This window comes from Dendronephthya gigantea, unplaced genomic scaffold (genome assembly GCF_004324835.1).
Source record: "Dendronephthya gigantea isolate DGI-Jeju-01 unplaced genomic scaffold, DenGig_1.0 000050F, whole genome shotgun sequence".
NCBI lineage: Eukaryota > Metazoa > Cnidaria > Anthozoa > Malacalcyonacea > Nephtheidae > Dendronephthya > Dendronephthya gigantea.
In genome coordinates, this window is record NW_021163060.1 from 1,494,933 (window position 1) to 1,513,068 (window position 18,136).

The 18,136-nt window shown below is 36.1% G+C and overlaps 3 protein-coding genes and 2 long non-coding RNA genes across 8 annotated transcripts; 4 read left to right on the top strand and 1 right to left on the bottom strand.

The window, feature by feature from the left end:
• Nucleotides 1-891: 891 nt before the first annotated feature.
• On the top strand, nt 892-1,622 carry LOC114528468. Its single transcript, XR_003687495.1, has 3 exons — nt 892-983; nt 1,061-1,249; nt 1,518-1,622. It is a non-coding gene; the product is annotated as an uncharacterized LOC114528468 (long non-coding RNA).
• A 3,084-nt stretch (nt 1,623-4,706) lies between these two features.
• On the top strand, nt 4,707-5,860 carry LOC114528601. Its single transcript, XR_003687515.1, has 4 exons — nt 4,707-4,829; nt 5,035-5,099; nt 5,229-5,722; nt 5,822-5,860. It is a non-coding gene; the product is annotated as an uncharacterized LOC114528601 (long non-coding RNA).
• Nucleotides 5,861-8,724: 2,864 nt separating this feature from the next.
• LOC114528438 (spermatogenesis-associated protein 6-like) lies at nt 8,725-11,710 on the top strand. 2 transcript variants are annotated; one of them, XM_028550072.1, is made up of 12 exons: nt 8,725-8,875; nt 8,975-9,112; nt 9,238-9,286; nt 9,363-9,410; nt 9,939-10,069; nt 10,140-10,217; nt 10,422-10,701; nt 10,824-11,104; nt 11,191-11,240; nt 11,309-11,368; nt 11,495-11,531; nt 11,619-11,710. In XM_028550072.1, the coding sequence occupies exons 1-11, from the start codon at nt 8,828-8,830 to the stop codon at nt 11,526-11,528; spliced, it is 1,197 nt and encodes a 398-aa protein (XP_028405873.1). In that variant the 5' UTR covers nt 8,725-8,827; the 3' UTR covers nt 11,529-11,531; nt 11,619-11,710. The 2 variants fall into 2 exon arrangements, with proteins under 2 accessions (XP_028405873.1, XP_028405875.1); XM_028550074.1 differs by having other exon boundaries at nt 10,611-10,701.
• LOC114528439 (D-aspartate oxidase-like) lies at nt 11,100-14,420 on the bottom strand. Of its 3 annotated transcripts, none has more exons than XM_028550076.1 (11): nt 14,192-14,420; nt 13,785-13,899; nt 13,620-13,702; nt 13,480-13,545; nt 13,353-13,407; nt 13,059-13,160; nt 12,899-12,984; nt 12,700-12,817; nt 12,450-12,563; nt 12,304-12,366; nt 11,100-11,281 (listed from the first exon to the last, which is right to left on the bottom strand). In XM_028550076.1, exons 1-11 carry the CDS (start codon nt 14,386-14,388, stop codon nt 11,264-11,266), a joined length of 1,017 nt encoding a protein of 338 aa, XP_028405877.1. In that variant the 5' UTR covers nt 14,389-14,420; the 3' UTR covers nt 11,100-11,263. The 3 variants fall into 3 exon arrangements, with proteins under 3 accessions (XP_028405877.1, XP_028405878.1, XP_028405876.1); XM_028550077.1 differs by lacking the exon at nt 11,100-11,281 and adding an exon at nt 12,077-12,160; XM_028550075.1 differs by lacking the exon at nt 11,100-11,281 and having other exon boundaries at nt 12,167-12,366.
• A 21-nt stretch (nt 14,421-14,441) lies between these two features.
• On the top strand, nt 14,442-17,886 carry LOC114528437 (methylcrotonoyl-CoA carboxylase beta chain, mitochondrial-like). The gene is made up of 16 exons (XM_028550071.1): nt 14,442-14,656; nt 14,738-14,804; nt 14,974-15,058; nt 15,126-15,227; nt 15,374-15,501; nt 15,599-15,711; nt 15,797-15,910; nt 15,974-16,038; nt 16,141-16,240; nt 16,363-16,458; nt 16,536-16,608; nt 16,729-16,872; nt 17,094-17,250; nt 17,324-17,438; nt 17,505-17,590; nt 17,667-17,886. Exons 1-16 carry the CDS (start codon nt 14,528-14,530, stop codon nt 17,782-17,784), a joined length of 1,692 nt encoding a protein of 563 aa, XP_028405872.1. The 5' UTR covers nt 14,442-14,527; the 3' UTR covers nt 17,785-17,886.
• The last annotated feature ends 250 nt before the right edge of the window (nt 17,887-18,136 follow it).

Here is an 18,136-nt window from a genome sequence, read left to right on the forward strand (position 1 = left end):
CCTGGTAAAAAAGGGGCCGAAAAAATGGTTATTTAACAAAGATTTTTGAAGTGTATGCTGAACCGTATGAAGACACATATGATTAATATATAAATATGATTAATAATTCATTTTAAATTATCATTTGATGCATTGTATTGCCGGCCGTTTTCTCCATGTTATGCAACTATACAGTGCGTGGGTATAATTTAATACGAGCATATTTTTGAACATATTTGAGTGCGCGTGATCTTCTTCATTTCTGACGTATTGTAATTGCAAGAATCTTACTAGGTGTGAAATGTTCTTACACATTTTATTCACACTATTTTACTTCTCGAACCTTTGTGAAAATGTTTCGTGGAGTCCTTGTCCCCCAATTCGCTCTACGTTTAAAGATTTCCAGATGGATTACCAGGGTAGGATTCGTGCTAACTGTGTCTGTAGGAATGGATTGTTTGGTGATCAGTGTCAATTCAAATGTAAGATTGTTGCATATTCTTTACCTGACTCGTTAGTGTAACTTTTATAGCTATATCTTTCAATTTCTACAGTGTACGTTCCTTTTAATGAGACACACAATTACGATCAACCAGGTATTCGTAAAGATTATAATGCCAGCTAAATTTTACAGTCGTTCTTGAAACTATTAATTGTCATCTAAACTTTTCTTTTAGTAAAGAACATCTATCCTATTGACCAGCTCAATCTTACACATTCCAATGACAGACGGATATTGATATCTTGGAGGCAAATTCACATGTTGGATGTTCAATATTTTCTTATTCAACTTCGTGATCTCCAAAGAGGCATGAACCATCCTTGGCGAACGATCGCCTATATCACAAAGCAATATTTTGTACATAAAGACGTCATCTCGTTTCAATTTCGTCGATTTCACAATTTGACGATGTACGAGTTGAACCTTGGCTTAGTTAGCAATGATCAGGTCATTTTTTCCCTCTCACTCATTCAGGATACATGGAGCATGGAGTCATTTCAAGGTTATATAGTCTATACATTTCAATCAAATTATCACATAAATATTGAATTTATAACATATGCGAGCCTGGCTTTTTAGATATCTCGTTACATGACATCATGTTCTCAGCAAGTATCACCTGGACTTCGTGGAGTAAATGGGGAAAATGTGAAACACAACATGATTGTGGCAAAGGTGAACAACGACGTAAAAGAATCCTGGTGAACAATGATTGCGTACGAAACAAAACTGAAGAAACAAGACCTTGTAAATTAAAAAGTTGTCCAGGTATTTCTCATTGACCATGCAATATTCATACTGATTTCATGGCATGCAAGTGAGTCCACACTCCACACATGGTCTACAATACCTCTTCATTTCCATATAGGTCCTCATAAAAACATAATTTGTACTTGTGAAAATATTATCAATATTTTATGTCTTAAATAATAGCCAAAAGTCGACCAACAAATTTTCAATGACCACCCCTAAAACAACCATGTATCTCTGAACATTTAACCGACCGGCAAAGCACTCATATTTTCCATTTTTATAGTGAACGGTGCGTGGTCTTTATGGTCAGACTGGTCTGCTTGTTCTTTAACTTGTAATAATGGTACGCGTTCGAGACTAAGAACATGCACGAACCCATCTCCGAGATACGGAGGTCAAAACTGCTTTGGCATTTCTCAGATCATCAAAACGTGCGTCAATGAGGCATGTAGTGTTTGTAAGTAATTTACTTATCCACGGTCAGTTGAAAAGAAAAGACATGCATATACTGTGTGAATATGACAAACATGAAATTCGTAAATTTTAGTGCCTGACGGAAGTTCGTGGAAGCCTATTGAAAAGTTTAAAAGTTTGGAATTTTCTTCGTTGATTGTTGGTTTTGGTGCGGGTTTCACGCTCTGTTTAATGCTAGCCCTCTCGCCATATATGCTGAAGAGGTACGAAAATATAACTGTCGTTTCTTAAAAACATCTCATAACTGTTTTTATTAACAAAATCTTTTTATAATTCAGGTGCAGAAGAACTTTAATGAAGAAAATTATATTACTGAAAAACCGAAAGAATTTAAACACTGCTGACCATAGGCCTACGCAAACAACACCCAAAGATACAAAAGTCCCATCACCTCCTCCAGTACCTGCTATAAATTGGAGACCAATCCCATTAAAAAATTGTTTCTTGCAAGAAGATAAACAGAAAGGAGATGTTTCGTGGCCACATGTTGTAGCAACGCCTCAAACACAAGCGGCAAACAATGCCTTTATGGAAGAACTGTTGAAAGCATTTACGATATTCAATGTAGATGCAAAAAAAACATTTAAAAATACTTCAAGCGAATGAACTGCCATGTTCTTGTGATATTATTTGCTTTCGAATGAGTAGCTTGTAAGTAAGATTTCAAAAATTAACATGAATAACATTGTGATGTCACTCTGTGTTTTGATTGGTCGAAGTTAAGGGGGGGGGGGCACTATCTCTTCCTCCCTTCCTAATCTCATTAAGCTTCATTATCATTGCATTATCTCTTGTAGTCTAGGACCTGTAAAGGAGTTTGTATGCATTTCATTTAGGACAGATTATCTCAACTGTTTTAGGGTAAAATGACCATGGCGGTCAACATGGCATATGTGCCAAAATGCGAATCCGGAAGAAAGTCCTGAAAATGACCACACCCAGAAACGGCATAGTCGACATAACTCTAAATCCTGAATTATCAAAGCTAAAGTCTTTCTGAATTGTTTATATGGTTCAGAATGGTTGCTTTTAGGGGTGGTCACTGGAGGGTGAAATTAGCCTAAGTTTCATATTTTACACCTGGCAAAGTCTAATTTTCCCTATTTTCTAAAAATGTTTGCCATTTGATGAAAAAACATGCTTATTTTAATATATTTATTATAAATTTCCTAGGAAATAACAATGTTTTGTTGCGATACGACATATTTCATTTCACTTACCCCCCGCCATAACACGATTTCAGCCATATTTTGCAAATTTGATCGCCGTTTTTCGCCGTCCGTCGCAAGCACCATCCAAATACTGTACTTTAGCACGATTCTAGTGGACTAAAGAATTATTCAACCAATTTTCGATGGGTTTTGAAGTAGTGGCATGTAATATTTTTTCATTTATGTGTCCCTTGACATTTCATCAATTATGTCGCCATTGCCATGTCTCGTCGCTTTCTGCACGATAAATGCCAGTTCTTGATCCCCAGCTGTATTTTTTTCACAGCATCGATAAATAATTGATAGTACAATAGAAGCTACCCAAAATTTAAAAGCATTTGTCCCACTTGGAAGTAAAAAACCACCCCTCGTTTATCGGGAATGAAATTCAAGTTCGAAAGATTCAAAATAATTTGAAAGTCTCGCGCAAACTCCACGACAAACGCTCGTGGGCAACAATGCAGGGGGGGGTCAATTTCACGAATACATTTCTGGTTTATTTTTTTAGCTTTGTAAAAGCAAGAACATGAAATTTAAACGCGGAGACTTGTTAATTTTCGTATGAGAAATATTAACAGCAAAAACGGACAAATTTTACTCGGGTTGTTGACTGATTGTGGTTGTGAACAAATGTATGCTTGAAATTTCGTCCCGCCGGAATGCTGTCCACGAGGGCTCGTCGCGGAGTTTGCGCGAGACTTTCAAATTATTTTGAATCTTTCGAACTTGAATTTCATTCCCGATAAACGAGGGGTGGTTTTTTACTTCCAAGTGGGACAAATGCTTTTGAATTTTGGGTAGCTTCTATTGTACTATCAATTATTTATCGATGCTGTGAAAAAAATACAGCTGGGGATCAAGAACTGGCATTTATCGTGCAGAAAGGCGACGAGACATGGCAATGGCGACATAATTGATGAAATGTCAAGGGACACAAAAATGAAAAAATATTACATGGCACTACTTCAAAACCCATCGAAAATTGGTTGAATAATTCTTTAGTCCACTAGAATCGTGCTAAAGTACAGTATTTGGATGGTGCTTGCGACGGACGGCGAAAAACGGCGATCAAATTTGCAAAATATGGCTGAAATCGTGTTATGGCGGGGGGTAAGTGAAATGAAATATGTCGTATCGCAACAAAACATTGTTATTTCCTAAGAAATTTATAATAAATATATTAAAATAAGCATGTTTTTTCATCATATTGCAAAAATTTTTAGAAAATAGGGAAAATTAGACTTTGCCAGGTGAATCTGTAATTTTATGCATAATTAGCAGTTGACCTGGAATAGTAAACATTCATTTTCTTGTAAAATATGAAACTTAGGCTAATTTCACCCTCCAGTAACCACCCCTAAAAGCAACCATTCTGAACCATATAAACAATTCAGAAAGACTGTAGCTTTGATAATTCAGGATTTAGAGCTATGTCGACTATGCCGTTTCTAAGTGTGGTCATTTTCAGGACTTTCGTCCCGGATTCACATTTTGGCACATATGCCATGTTGACCGCCATGGTCATTTACCCTAAAACAGTTGAGATAATCTGTCCTAAATGAAATGCATACAAACTGTTTTACAGGTCCTAGACTATTGTTCAAATTGCGTTCCACGCGACCAAAATGCCAGGAATAAAGGGGCACTGAAATCTGCCAAACGCATTCAAAACAATAGTTAATCAATTGAGATGCCCCATTAGTCCGGTATTACCTATTGTTGTTGGATTATAATGAGAAGCATGACGTTAAAAACAAGCCTTAGTATTATCCATGCATACAGTCATTTGTCCGTTCGAATGTTTTTCAGGCTATATAAAGTGACTAAATTCGATCCAAATGTCATACTTGATCCAGGAAGAATCACAGGAAGAAGTCACGCCGGGGAAAAGTTTGAAGAATCTTGCTGAGGTATATGAAAGAATATCTGTCAACTTGATCTTTGCCTTTGGCTTTGCAGATGAATTAATCGCCGTGTTTTTGAATAGCCAGAAGACAGCCAGTGAAGACATTCTTGCTGAATTTCACTGCTATATCTTGTATATTTTGATTGAAAATACGAAATGCAAGTGAGCTGTTAACTTGACATTGTTTTTTCTTTCTTATTTCAACTCAGGATGAACTTCGGCGGCGAAAGATGAGGAAGGCGAAACACAAACGCTTGCTCGCAGCGAATAATAGGTATTGTTATATTGATTTATCAAAATCTGAATATGAGCTGAGTTCTTTCAGCATGCTATTATAGTTCAAAGTTCGGAACCAAGATATCATAGAAACCAAGTCACTTTAGCTAGACTTTTCTTTTTCTAGAAAGAATCGTCGGAGTCGAGAGATGTTGGACCTGCCTTGGGACATAATGCACGCAAATACAAAACTCGATTTCGACGATGTGCATGACAGCATGAGTAATATATGCATGATATTTCGCATTTTGGCTGAGATATGCTGAACACTCTTCTGTTTACCTCCTTGATTTTCAACTTTTCGGATTGCGATTTTTGCATGCTATTCTGGTCGTGTCAAGCGCATGCGGAGTTAATACAAGTGATTCTGGGGCCCCAATCACTTGTATTTTCTCCATCTTGAACGACAATAGTCCGGAACAAAAATATCGCTCACAGAGCGCCTAAAACATAAAAATGCATGAGAATTTGTATTTCTAGAAGGAGATAATAGTCGAGTGTTTTGGTTTTCTCAGAAGCATGAAGAAAACGATAATTATTTCGTACAAAACGTGCATGACAATTTTGTATTCGCGTGCGCAATGCGAAGGCCTTGGACGAGTGGCGTTGGAGATGTCGAAGGTCAAAAATCGGGTTTTGAGTGATCATTTTATACTGAATGTTTTATACCTAAGTTAATATTGTGAATTGGCAATTAATATCATATTTTTTGCGATAAAGGATCGTCGCAGGATCAGATGATGAAGGATCGTCTCAGGATCAGATGGTGGTATGGTATGGTGTGGTATGGTATGGTATGATACTGGTACCTAAGTGATATTTGTGACTTGGAAATTAATATCATATCTTTGTTCTAAAGTATCGTTGCAGGATCAGATGTTGAAGGATCGTCGCAGGACCAGACGGATCATCGCAGGATCAGTGATGAATTAGATGTTGAAGGAGCGTCGCAGGACCAGATGGATCATCGCAGGATCAGATGTTGAAGGATCGTCGCAGGACCAGACGGATCGTCGCAGGATCAGTGATGAATTAGATGTTGAAGGATCGTCGCAGGATCAGATGATGAAGGATCGTCTCAGGATCAGATGGTATGGTATGGTATGGTATGGTATGATACTGGTAGCTAAGTGATATTTGTGACTTGGAAATTAATATCATATCTTTGTTCTAAAGTATCATTGCAGGATCAGATGTTGAAGGATCGTCGCAGGACCAGACGGATCGTCGCAGAACCAGTGATGAATTAGATGTTGGAGGAGCGTCGCAGGACCAGACGGATCGTCGCAGGATCAGTGATGAATTAGATGTTGAAGGATCGTCGCAGGACCAGACGGATCGTCGCAGGATCAGTGATGAATTAGATGTTGAAGGATCGTCGCAGGATCAGATGATGAAGGATCGTCTCAGGATCAGATGGTGTGGTATGGTATGGTGTGGTATATTGGTATGGTATGGTATGATACTGGTACCTAAGTGATATTTGTGACTTGGAAATTAATATCATATCTTTGTTCTAAAGTATCATTGCAGGATCAGATGTTGAAGGATCGTCGCAGGACAGACGGATCGTCGCAGGACCAGTGATGAATTAGATGTTGGAGGAGCGTCGCAGGATCAGTGATGAATTAGATGTTGGAGGAGCGTCGCAGGATCAGTGATGAATTAGATGTTGGAGGAGCGTCGCAGGATCAGTGATGAATTAGATGTTGGAGGAGCGTCGCAGGATCATTGATGAATTAGATGTTGGAGGAGCGTCGCAGGATCAGTGATGAATTAGATGTTGGAGGAGCGTCGCAGGATCAGTGATGAATTAGATGTTGGAGGAGCGTCGCAGGATCAGTGATGAATTAGATGTTGGAGGAGCGTCGCAGGATCAGACGGATCGTCGCAGGATCAGTGATGAATTAGATGTTGGAGGATCGCCGCAGGATCAAGTGGAAGCTGGTTGAGGTATATACTATAGGTATGCATGATTAGTGCATGTGCATGCTGCATGGCATTGGATCCTCCTGGTGGTCTAACCTAGTATATTCACACATCAAGTGACATTTCAATCTTTTCAACTATGCATGATAACAGGAAATTTCTCACAGCTCTTAGGAGGGCATTTTTTTAGTTTTCTCGATAAAAAATTCCTAGTTTTGTCACTTGTGTGAATACGTGTGAATTCCAACGACTTAGCGGCTGCGAAAAGATGCATGATGGCTTTAAAGCGTTCAAAAGAAACTAACAAAATGCAATTTGCATTGCATTGGCGACGCGCACGCAACGAGAAAATATCGAATTCGTATTGGCCTAATTTTAGATTAATACGAAGGTAATCGCGAGTAACTTATATGATTATATAAGTTCTCTGTCCAGCCTATTGAAATGCGATCGTTTCGAAAGACGTTCGTCAGTGGCATAAAAAATTATAAGTTTACTTTTTCAAGATTTAAATTCGAATTATTGATGTTTGAAATGAAGAAAAAAAGACTGATGTTTAGACACTAACACTCTTCTGAATTAGATGATATATTACAGTACATTGCATGATAACTACACTGAAATAATGGGGGGACCCATGGGTTTAGAGTTTAAGTCAATATTGTACAGTACCCTCTTGCATAAAAAGCTGTCTAAAGATCCTTTCCATTTTGACACACTTACTATGTTGTTTAATTTCTTACACGCCCCAACGTCGAGATGCTGTTGAAGAAGAATAACTCAAGTGTTTGTAATGAAGCAAAGAAGTAAGTTCGGTACACTGTTTGCCAAACGTAGTTATGAAGGTGAGAAACATTTCATTATAGCCATAATAAGTAAATTGCATGTTCAGCCCTATTAGGTGCATGTCTTAATAGAAGAGAGTGTTGTCTACTACATCAGTTTTAAATGAAAAAGCATGCCAAGCATTTCTTTCCAAAACAAAGCATGATCATACAATGCATGAGAATTTAAATAAATGAAATAATTTTTCTTGCCACTGTCGGACAAAGCGCAGTTTGAATAAAATTTGTAACAGCCTGCTGTTCGCAATTGCCGATTTGCGCGCGCTGCGCACGTTAGACCACCACCAAGATCCAATAGAAGAGGTTCAAGAATTGCATGATCATTCCTGGGACTCGGTTCGGATGAGCGGAACTGAAACGGTGAACCATAGGGAAAAAAATTGTCAATGAATAACCAGAATGACCGTCATTTTGGGCGATTTCTAAATAAAAATACCAAATTCGGACCGCCGGTCAGGTAACCTGAAATTCAGGTTACCTTGGAGGGTTTTTCTCCGGGAACTCCGGTTTCCCTCCTTTTCGTTTGGCTTTAGAAAACAGTGTCCAGGTCTGGGGCCAAACGTGTTTGGCCTCTGGGTCCAATTCCCAGAACACTGTCGTATAAAAAGAATTGAACATGTTTAATCCGGGTCTGACAGAACGAGATTGGCAAGCCGAACATTGGCCTTGTGACTTGCGGCAGCATTTCTACCTACGGGTAACCTAGTTTTGTAGGGATTTTAATACTTATCTAATAGTTATTTTCGGATTATGCTCGTGATATTGCTCGTAATATGTCGTAAATTACGACCCCGACCCGAATGTCAATGCCCGAATGTTCCAAGATTTCAACCTGTTCGTGGGCTGTGGACTCCTATGGTTTATAGTTTGGCCCTGGCGACCGAGCAGGCTGGTTTATTATTGCAAATAAATTGCTTTTTATTTCATATTACTTTGGTCATACCTTGACAAAATGCCTCGGAAAGCCATGAAATGTATAGTGGAATTTGATATACATACGGTAAGCAATGTTCTTGTCAATTTTTAAAGCTCTCGCTTGGTTGCTAATGACGCTTGTTTAAAGTTTGACCGTCATTCTTTCAACCATTTCACATTTTAGGTGCTTTGTCCGGGAACATACCTACGAGATTATGGTTATATTTATCTGCGAGTATCTTGCATGGGCTTAGATGTCTCTACTAAAGCTGTTCCCCCGACATTTCCTCTATTTTTTCACGAAAGACTTCGATTTGAACGGGTACTATAAATCTTTGTTTACTATTTCAACCATACTAATATTCCATTCTGTACATAAAAATTGTTTGCTAATTTCATGTTTCAAACAACACATAGTTCAATTTTATTCCTTATTTTCTTTTCAAGACTTTTAAAAATTGTCAAGATCCTGCTTATGTGTCTGTCTTACTCAAAGGTATGCCAGCATAAAATATAGCATGTTTATATATTTAACAATTGATGGAAAGTCTAAAACCATCATTTTCTCTTAGGTGAAGATTTGACAATTGAACTGAAGCAGCATGATGATTATATATCAGGTATGTTTAGTGGTATTAATTGTAACTAGGAAGACTATTAAAATATGCAGTTATATATTGTCTATCAGGTTATACCACTGTTTGCATATGTACTTAGAAAATAAGCTTTATTCTGTTGTTCTTTGTCATGTTTGCTTTTATGTGTCAACAAAGCAAATTCAAATTCTTTTTATGTCAACTCACTAATGTTGCAGGCGAAACTAATCGATCTTATGGCTATAAATGTCCTTAGTAGCTGGAAAAATGCAAAAGTAAAAAATGATCTTGGTATATTTCAATATTACATTAGGGCTAAATGTGCTTTCTTTCCCAGGACATGTTGTGTGTCTCTTTTTCAGTTAAATGGCTAAACCTTTTTAGTAAAACTGTACTAATTGCACTCGAGCTTGTCTTATAATTTCACAATTAAACTAATATGCTTTCAAACAAATTGCTTCATCCTATAAAACTTCCATTTATATATAAACAAATTATATGTTTGATTATTATATGTTGCAAATAAATTTTTACAAAAGCTTAATTTTTTAGATGGTTATGTGATTGCACATTATTCTTCCAATGTGAAAGATTTTCTTTATCCAACTTCTGTGTCTTCAAATCTTCCTGGTCGAGATGTAACTCTTTACAAAACATCACTTTTTAATCCAATCAGGATCACAGTAAGTTCTTATTTTGTAAAATTAAAGACTGCTTCAGAATAATCCATAACAACACATTATTTATTTCCAGGGTGAACCTGTCCGTCTAGAATTTGCAACAAAGACAACGTTGAAAGAGGTTCCTGATCCTAATGACTTCAGTAAATCGGTAGGTGGATTATTGACTGAGTGTTAATTAGTTTATATGAGGTGGTCCGTCTGGTAGCATCTTGTGGTAACATCTTATCTGCATAGAAATCTGACCTGTGGTTGTAATACATTCACAATTAGTAATTTTTTGGCATAAAAAATTCTACCACACTCTATATTGCATAGTCTACAATGCAAGAAAAAGTTCTTCTTGCTATTTCAGACTGAATCTGAAGAAGAAGTGATACCTTATTCTAACAGGCCAAAGTCTTCTAGCAACCACAGGTCTAGGTCTCCTCACAGACTATGCCAGGCTGACGAAACAATACATAACAATTCAGAGTTTGTTGTTCGTCATAAAGATGATAAGTTATTGGAAAATCGTGACTTTTCTACTTTTATAAATCCCAAGCCACGACGATCAAGATCACCCACGCGAAGATCAAGGTCTTTGTCTCCATCAAAACGTTTGGATGGAAATGCTACCTCTCAGTCTATACCAGGTACTGAATTTCTTCATTACCTCTCAGTTACTACCACTGGTACTGAATTTCTTCATTACCTCTCAGTTACTACCACTGGTACTAAATTTCTTTATTGTGTATGACACATGGCTTGACTATAGCTTGGAAATACTCAGTTGACTTCCCAAGAAGCAGTGAAACGCGGCGAAGACCAAGACATAGCCGCTCTGCAACAGAACCAGCATCGTTTGCATCATCATTTCGATCTCCTAGCCCTAGTCGCAGTCTCAGATTTGCTTTGGATGATCTGGATATAACATCAGGATTATCTCGGTCTTTTACTGATGCAACATTACGTCATAAGACAAGATATTCACCTCATTTGTCTGCAGCACTGTCAGCATCAGATAGAATACAATCTCGTGTTGACAGGGTGATGAGGGTATGTATCTAACATATAAAGTTAGATTACTTATTATCGCACCAATGTTTCCAGTTAAATGCACTTATTCATCATCCTTGGTATAGGTTGCCCAAGACTCTGATACAGAAAGTGTGGATTCTTTGGATGTGCTGAGGTGGGGAGTGCATCAGTGGTTTATTACTGCCGTATGAACAACTGAATATAAAAATATTTTATTTTCAGGGATTCTCTGAGAGAAGAACGCAAAGCTCTTAGTGATGCAATACGAGAGGCTGACAGAAAGTAAGTCTCCATTGGGCACATTTGATAAATCATGAGTCCTGTCCTTCCTGACCTGAATAAGATTTAATATGAATTAAACTATCCACTGCCATTGTGTTGACAAATATTATAATTTCTCTGTTACAGGGCATATTACAAATCTTTAGGAATTGATCTATAAAAGGTATATTGCCATCATGAAATTTGTATATATATTATATAATCATTTCTAATCATTCGTGATTATCATTACAATCATTTTGCCTTGTAGAAGAGCCTGGCCTGTGAGGTTGCTATGTACTTTCCATGCAAGATAACATGATTTATAAAGCTTCCTGGTGTTTGACTTGTAACACTAAGTGTATATTACTGTACGTATTGTTTAGACTCTTTTTAATTTTTGTACTTTTCTCTATCAATTTTTATCTAGTTCTTTTAAGGTAATTGACAGGCACTTTCCAAAATTGAAGTGTTGTTATTCTAACATTTGAAACTGTCAAAGTTTTGATGGTCTATATATTGCATGCAATTTTGAACTACCTTGTACTAAATTAGATTAATTTTGCCACTAAATTTTTAACTTATATAACAAATTATAAAAGTATGTTAACCAAGTTACATTTGAAGGGTGTCCCGAAGGAATAAAATATATCATTCAAAACCAAGCCTTCATTAGAATTTGAATGTCTTATAAAAATGCTTAACTATATATTATATGTTTGCAATGTAACTTTATATTTCTACTAAGTATGATGGGGACTTTACAGTTGACAATTCAAAATATCGCTGAGATGTTTATTCTCTTTGTATGTTCTTTGGAAGAAAAATTAGAATATTTTAGCAGGTATACTTTTTCGAGACGCCCCATGTAAAGTCCTCACCTGTTACTATATAATATGAATACATCTTTTTTACAAAACACTCTGTAAAAGAGAGCTGAGCACAATGTCTCTAACCTCTTGAGCACAACCCCAGAACAAGCTTAAACCAGCACCACCATGACCATAATTATGAACTACCTACATGAACACCAAAACATTAGTTCTAAGAGGATACCAAGAATGGTACATTTGGAGTCATCTTACCAAACATTATTACAAACCTGAAGCTTCATTCTTGTTCCATATTGGGTGGATACTTTCATCACTTCTTTTTCTAGACGAATGCCATTTCTCACTGGTCTTAAACCCACCATAGCTTTAATCAGTTCAGCTTTCTGACAGAAAGATATATAGCAACTTAGATTAACCACCATTATCCTGTTGCATGTTCATTTTGATTGCAAATATATTGAACTTGGCTATATTAAATGCCATTTTGACTGAAGACAAACTGGTCAATAATAACAATACCTTGATGGTAGGTTCCAATTCTGCAGCTCTGTCAATTATTGCCTGTATTTCTTCTTCATTATTACAAGTGTCCCAGTTGTCTGACTGAATAGTTCCTCCGACAACTACATCATTGAATCTTTATAGGAGAAGGAGCTCATTAGTGTTGTTAGTTCATGTGTAATGACATTTGTAGAGGAAACCTGAATACCTTCATTACCTTGGAAAAATGTAAGTAACTAAACCTTGTTTTTCTTCATTTTTTTTTGTACAAATGTAGGCATGTTTTAACCAAGGGGCTTTCATCTGAAGTATTAACAATTGCTGATTAAAAATAAAAAGATAAATATCTTTTTAAACAATAATAATCAATGACATACCTTCAAAACTTGTCCTCGCCATGGGATAAGGGAGGCATCCTGACACAAATTATATGCGCCAAGACCTGTACAATTCACAACAACATCATATCTACCTGCCAACTGCAGAAATTACAAGTCTGCGTTACCATTGATAGTGATACCATTGTAATTGTGACAATGACAATTGTTAATGTCATGATAGCAGTGATTGCAATGATGGTGCTTGACAATTTTGATGATGGTAATAATTATCATTTAAATTATGGTGATTGTAATGGTGATGATTGATCATAGTTTGTGGTAATTAATCACCTCATCAAACGAGATTAATTTCTTTTGAACAACATTCCCTCCTTTCTGTTGAAATCTAATAAAACATACCACTTAATAATTGAATGGACTAAATTACTTAGACACATACTAGCATACATATACTCACTCTTTTAACTTGATAGTTATGTAGGGTGTTCCAGGGATCATAATGGACTTCATTACAAAGCCATTGCTAAATAATTGTTTAAATATAGTAAAAATTGTTGTATGCAAATGAGGCAAGCACTGTTATAAAGCTAGTCATACATTATATCATTGGGAAAGTTCCGCTGTAGCTCTTCCTTTGAAAGGCGTTTGAAATACAAAAAAATGTCGCTGAAAGGAGATTCCTATTAAATAAATGTGGAAATCCATAGATTGGAGTGTTGTAACACGTCAAAGCTACATAGATCACTTGAACAGGTCATTTACTTTAGCTGGTTCATCATAAAGTTCATAAGCTGTTACATAATTCATTTGATATTTAAAAGCTTCTTCTGTGTCTACAATGGTTCTCAGATAGTCAAATGTTGCTTTGCCCCATATTCTAAACAAACAAATATATCATCATATATATGAAAACCAGATGTGGTCTGAAAAGTAGAAATACAATACAATACAATATAACTTTATTTAAAACTTGAAAAATGAGGCTTATTAGGCCTCTAGCCATCGGCTAGTACAATCGAGCAGCGTTCAAGAGAGGCTCCATTAAAAATGATATCAAGTCGTTATGTAAACAAAGAGATTTTACTGTTACAGTTTATGAAATACGACGAACGTACTGTTACATCGTCATAAGACTAATGACCATAATGATTCAGTTTTTTTCACCATACCTTTGTTTCTCAAGTGGTGTATTTTTCAGAAACACAGGGTCCCAGAATCCTGCAGCAACATCACTGGTAAGGTTTGGAGAGAACTGATCGGCAATTATGGTCAAGTCCAGCGTAGGATCAGCATCTTGTAAACAAATTGCACTGGAGATTCCACAAATACCTGCTCCGATAATTGCAACTTTTTTACCTGACGCCATTTCATGAACGCTAAGTGGCTACACTATAGCTTTAGCAACATGAAGTTTCACCTTGACCGCCATGATCAACAGCGAATGGCGAGGTTCAGTTGTTCATAAAAATTGGTAAACTTTATATCCAAAGATTTCGGTAAATATAATGAAAGGAATGATCAGATTACGAGATATAGTTACCCTTCAAAGTTTAGTAAGATGTAGAGGTTTTCATGATACATCAATGGCGAATATTATCAAGTCAAAAATTGATCGATCTAGTAAAGAATTTCTGGTGAGAGTTAATAAAGTATTCAAATATTAATATATTAATACTACATCAAGCATATTTTTCATTCTTATTTTTACATGGTAGGAAAATAAAACGAGCATGTCGAAACTAGTGAATAATCTAAAGGATTTAACAGATGTTATAAAAAGAGGTTAGTACAATATCTACCATCATGATGATCATGGTGGTACATGACCCATTTTCATCTACCTAACTTATCTGAAATATCCTGGTTCCTGATTCCTGGACAATCATTTTTGCATTAATCTTCATGGCTGACCCAGATTAAAATGTTCTGGTTATATCTTAATTGCAATTAGGTGGTGACGACAATGCTAGACTTCGGCATACCTCAAGAGGAAAGATGTTACCTCGTGATCGAGTTAATAATTTATTAGATCAAGGGTAAGAGAAGACGTTTTTTGACATTCCAGTTATCAAATTTCTTTACTAGACCACAATTTCTTTTCAGGTCACCTTTTCTTGAACTGTCCCAACTTGCGGCATATAAACTTTATGGTGAAGATAATATTCCAGCAGCTGGGATAATAACTGGCATAGGACGAGTGTCAGGGTTGGTACTACTTTCCAAATAACTACACTTTGTTTGAAATAAATAAAGCCATTAATAGCAGAACTTTAGGACATGTTGTGGAGTGTTATACAATTGCAAAAAATGACAGAGCAAGTTTTTATGAAAAATGTATTTGTTTGTTCCAGTGTTGAATGCATGATTGTTGCAAATGATGCTACTGTAAAGGGAGGTACATATTATCCAATGACTGTTAAGAAACATGTTCGAGCCCAAGAAATTGCAAAACAAAATAATCTACCTTGTATATATTTAGGTAAGTGCATTGTGATTATCATTAGTATTTAGTAAGGCTGTGTTTGGATCCCACATGTGTGATACGGCAATTAAGTCTAAAAAATTTTGGCTTCTAGTTGATTCTGGTGGTGCTTTTCTACCATTACAACATGAAGTGTTCCCTGATAAATATCATTTTGGAAGAATATTTTATAATCAGGCAAGGATGTCTGCCATTGGAATACCGCAGGTTAGTTTTTCTAAGTTGTAAAGTGAGCTGAAAACATGTACATATATTGTGAGTTAAAACCTAAACCACTGCTTTTATTCTTTAGATTGCTGTTGTTCTGGGTTCATGTACTGCTGGTGGAGCCTATGTCCCTGCCATGGCTGATGAAAGTATTATTGTTAAGAATCAAGGAACAATATATCTTGCAGGACCTCCATTGGTAATTGTAAATAATTTCATGAAGTGTTTATTATATATTCTAAGGTGTTCTTATGTCATATAGGTTCAAGCAGCTACAGGTGAGGTTGTTTCATCAGAAGAACTTGGTGGTGCTGATTTGCATTGCAGGTATGGTGTTAAACTATTCAAATAAGAAATTTAGACACTGCACATGTCCTATAAGATATTTATATTGCTTCAAATAGGTTGAAATATATTTTTAATTCCCAGGACATCAGGTGTCACAGATCATTATGCAATAGATGATGCACATGCTTTACACATTGCAAGACAATCGGTCAGAAATTTAAATCGATCCAAAACCTTAATGGTAATATATTTTGTAGTATAATCTATAGATCCTATTTTCAAATGAATTCATTCAATTCAAGTTATTTATTGCTGAAGAGAAAGTAAAGGAACGTATACAGAGTTAAATTGTGTTTTTACTAGACAACTCTTGAACCAAGTGAAGAACCACTTTATCCAGCAGAAGATATTTATGGAATTGTTGGAGATAATCTCAAGAAGTCCTATGATATTAGACAGGTATGAAAGAATGAAATAAACACTGGTAATAACTTTAATAACTTTAATACTATGATTACCATCATTCAATTTTGCAGGTTATTGCTCGCCTAGTGGATGGCAGTAGATTTGATGAGTTTAAGGAAATGTATGGAACTACTTTAGTTACAGGTCAACATTGTTTTATTTCTTTCTAAAGTTAACCCAGTGTTTTTATCTCCCATGTTTTTATCTCCCATGTTTTTATCTTAAACAAGATAAACTTTATATCTTATTAGATTGTTCTTACAGGTTTTGCACGAATCCATGGATATCCAGTTGGTATTCTTGGGAATAATGGGGTATTATTCTCTGAATCAGCTCTAAAAGGAACTCACTTTATTGAATTATGCTGTCAACGTAATATACCGCTTATCTTCCTGCAAAATATCACAGGTACATATATCAGTACATTCATTATTTAACAAGTCCCAAGATTCAGATATCTCTACAGTTTTGATCAAGTACCGCCACATATGGTACACAGTAAATGATTTGATGTTTCAATGATAAAGCTTGTGCATATTGATTGTGCCGCTATCATTATCAATTTAGCTAAACGGTTACCAAAGTTAAATTTCGTAAAATATTTTGTTTTATAAAGTTTTGTGTTGCAGGTTTTATGGTCGGACGAGAATTTGAAGCAGGAGGAATTGCAAAGAACGGCGCTAAGCTGGTCACTGCAGTTTCTTGTGCCAAAGTTCCAAAATTAACCGTCATTGTTGGAGGCAGTTTTGGAGCTGGGAATTACGGAATGTGTGGTCGTGCTTACAGGTGGAGCTTTGTGATTTATTGCACTCTGTGCAACTAAAAAGACAAACATGAAATACGTTTTATGTGTTTTTAGTCCTCGGTTTTTATACATGTGGCCAAATGCCCGGATCTCAGTGATGGGCGGAGAACAAGCTGCGACCGTGTTATCAACTATTACTAGAGGTCAAAGAGAACGAGAGGGGAAAAAGGTTACTACATTGCTTTTGTTTAACTTATGACAAATATTTGTCATGTTAATAATGAATTTTTTTTAGTTCACGGACGAGGAAGAAGCAGCTTTAAAAGATCCGATTTTAAAACGATTTGAAGAGGAAGGACACCCGTATTATTCAAGTGCAAGGTAGATTTTTTCTTAGCTGATGTTAACCACATTACTAACATAAGACACTAATGATATTTATCGTGTGATTCTTCAGGATATGGGACGATGGTGTCATTGATCCTGCAGATACACGAACAGTGCTCGGTTTAAGTCTAAGTGCTGCATTGAATTCTACCATAAAAAGAACATCATTTGGTGTGTTCCGGATGTAATACTTTTTATGTTACTAGCGTATTTCATAATAGGAAGCGAAATATTATAACTATTTCATATTTTAAGAGATATAAATATAAATTGACCAATAACAGTATTTATTCTGCAAGGTTTTACTTGGAATGTAGACCTTTTTTATCTCTGTAAACTCAATCAGGATTCAGGATATCTCAATATCGATATTCATAGTCGTAAATTGTATACTGAAAAGATCTATTTAGATTCACTGATGGTTCATGATCACCATTTGATCACTAATGAGTAAACCACCATATGTGCGTTTATGGTGAGTTTGAGATGATCAATAATCAATATCTCTATGATCAGTAATGATTGATGTGTAAAGAACAA

Coding starts and splice junctions, on each gene's coding strand:
- LOC114528438 (XM_028550072.1), top strand. CDS start 8,828: ATGCCTCGGAAAGCCATGAAATGTATAGTGGAATTTGATATACATACG. Junction 8,876..8,974: donor TGGAATTTGATATACATACG/GTAAGCAATGTT, acceptor TTCACATTTTAG/GTGCTTTGTCCGGGAACATA. Junction 10,218..10,421: donor CTAATGACTTCAGTAAATCG/GTAGGTGGATTA, acceptor TTGCTATTTCAG/ACTGAATCTGAAGAAGAAGT.
- LOC114528439 (XM_028550075.1), bottom strand. CDS start 14,388: ATGGCGTCAGGTAAAAAAGTTGCAATTATCGGAGCAGGTATTTGTGGA. Junction 13,546..13,619: donor AACTTTCCCAATGATATAAT/GTATGACTAGCT, acceptor ACAATTATTTAG/CAATGGCTTTGTAATGAAGT. Junction 12,564..12,699: donor AATTGGAACCTACCATCAAG/GTATTGTTATTA, acceptor TCTTTCTGTCAG/AAAGCTGAACTGATTAAAGC.
- LOC114528437 (XM_028550071.1), top strand. CDS start 14,528: ATGAAAGGAATGATCAGATTACGAGATATAGTTACCCTTCAAAGTTTA. Junction 14,805..14,973: donor AACAGATGTTATAAAAAGAG/GTTAGTACAATA, acceptor AATTGCAATTAG/GTGGTGACGACAATGCTAGA. Junction 15,228..15,373: donor GGCATAGGACGAGTGTCAGG/GTTGGTACTACT, acceptor TGTTTGTTCCAG/TGTTGAATGCATGATTGTTG.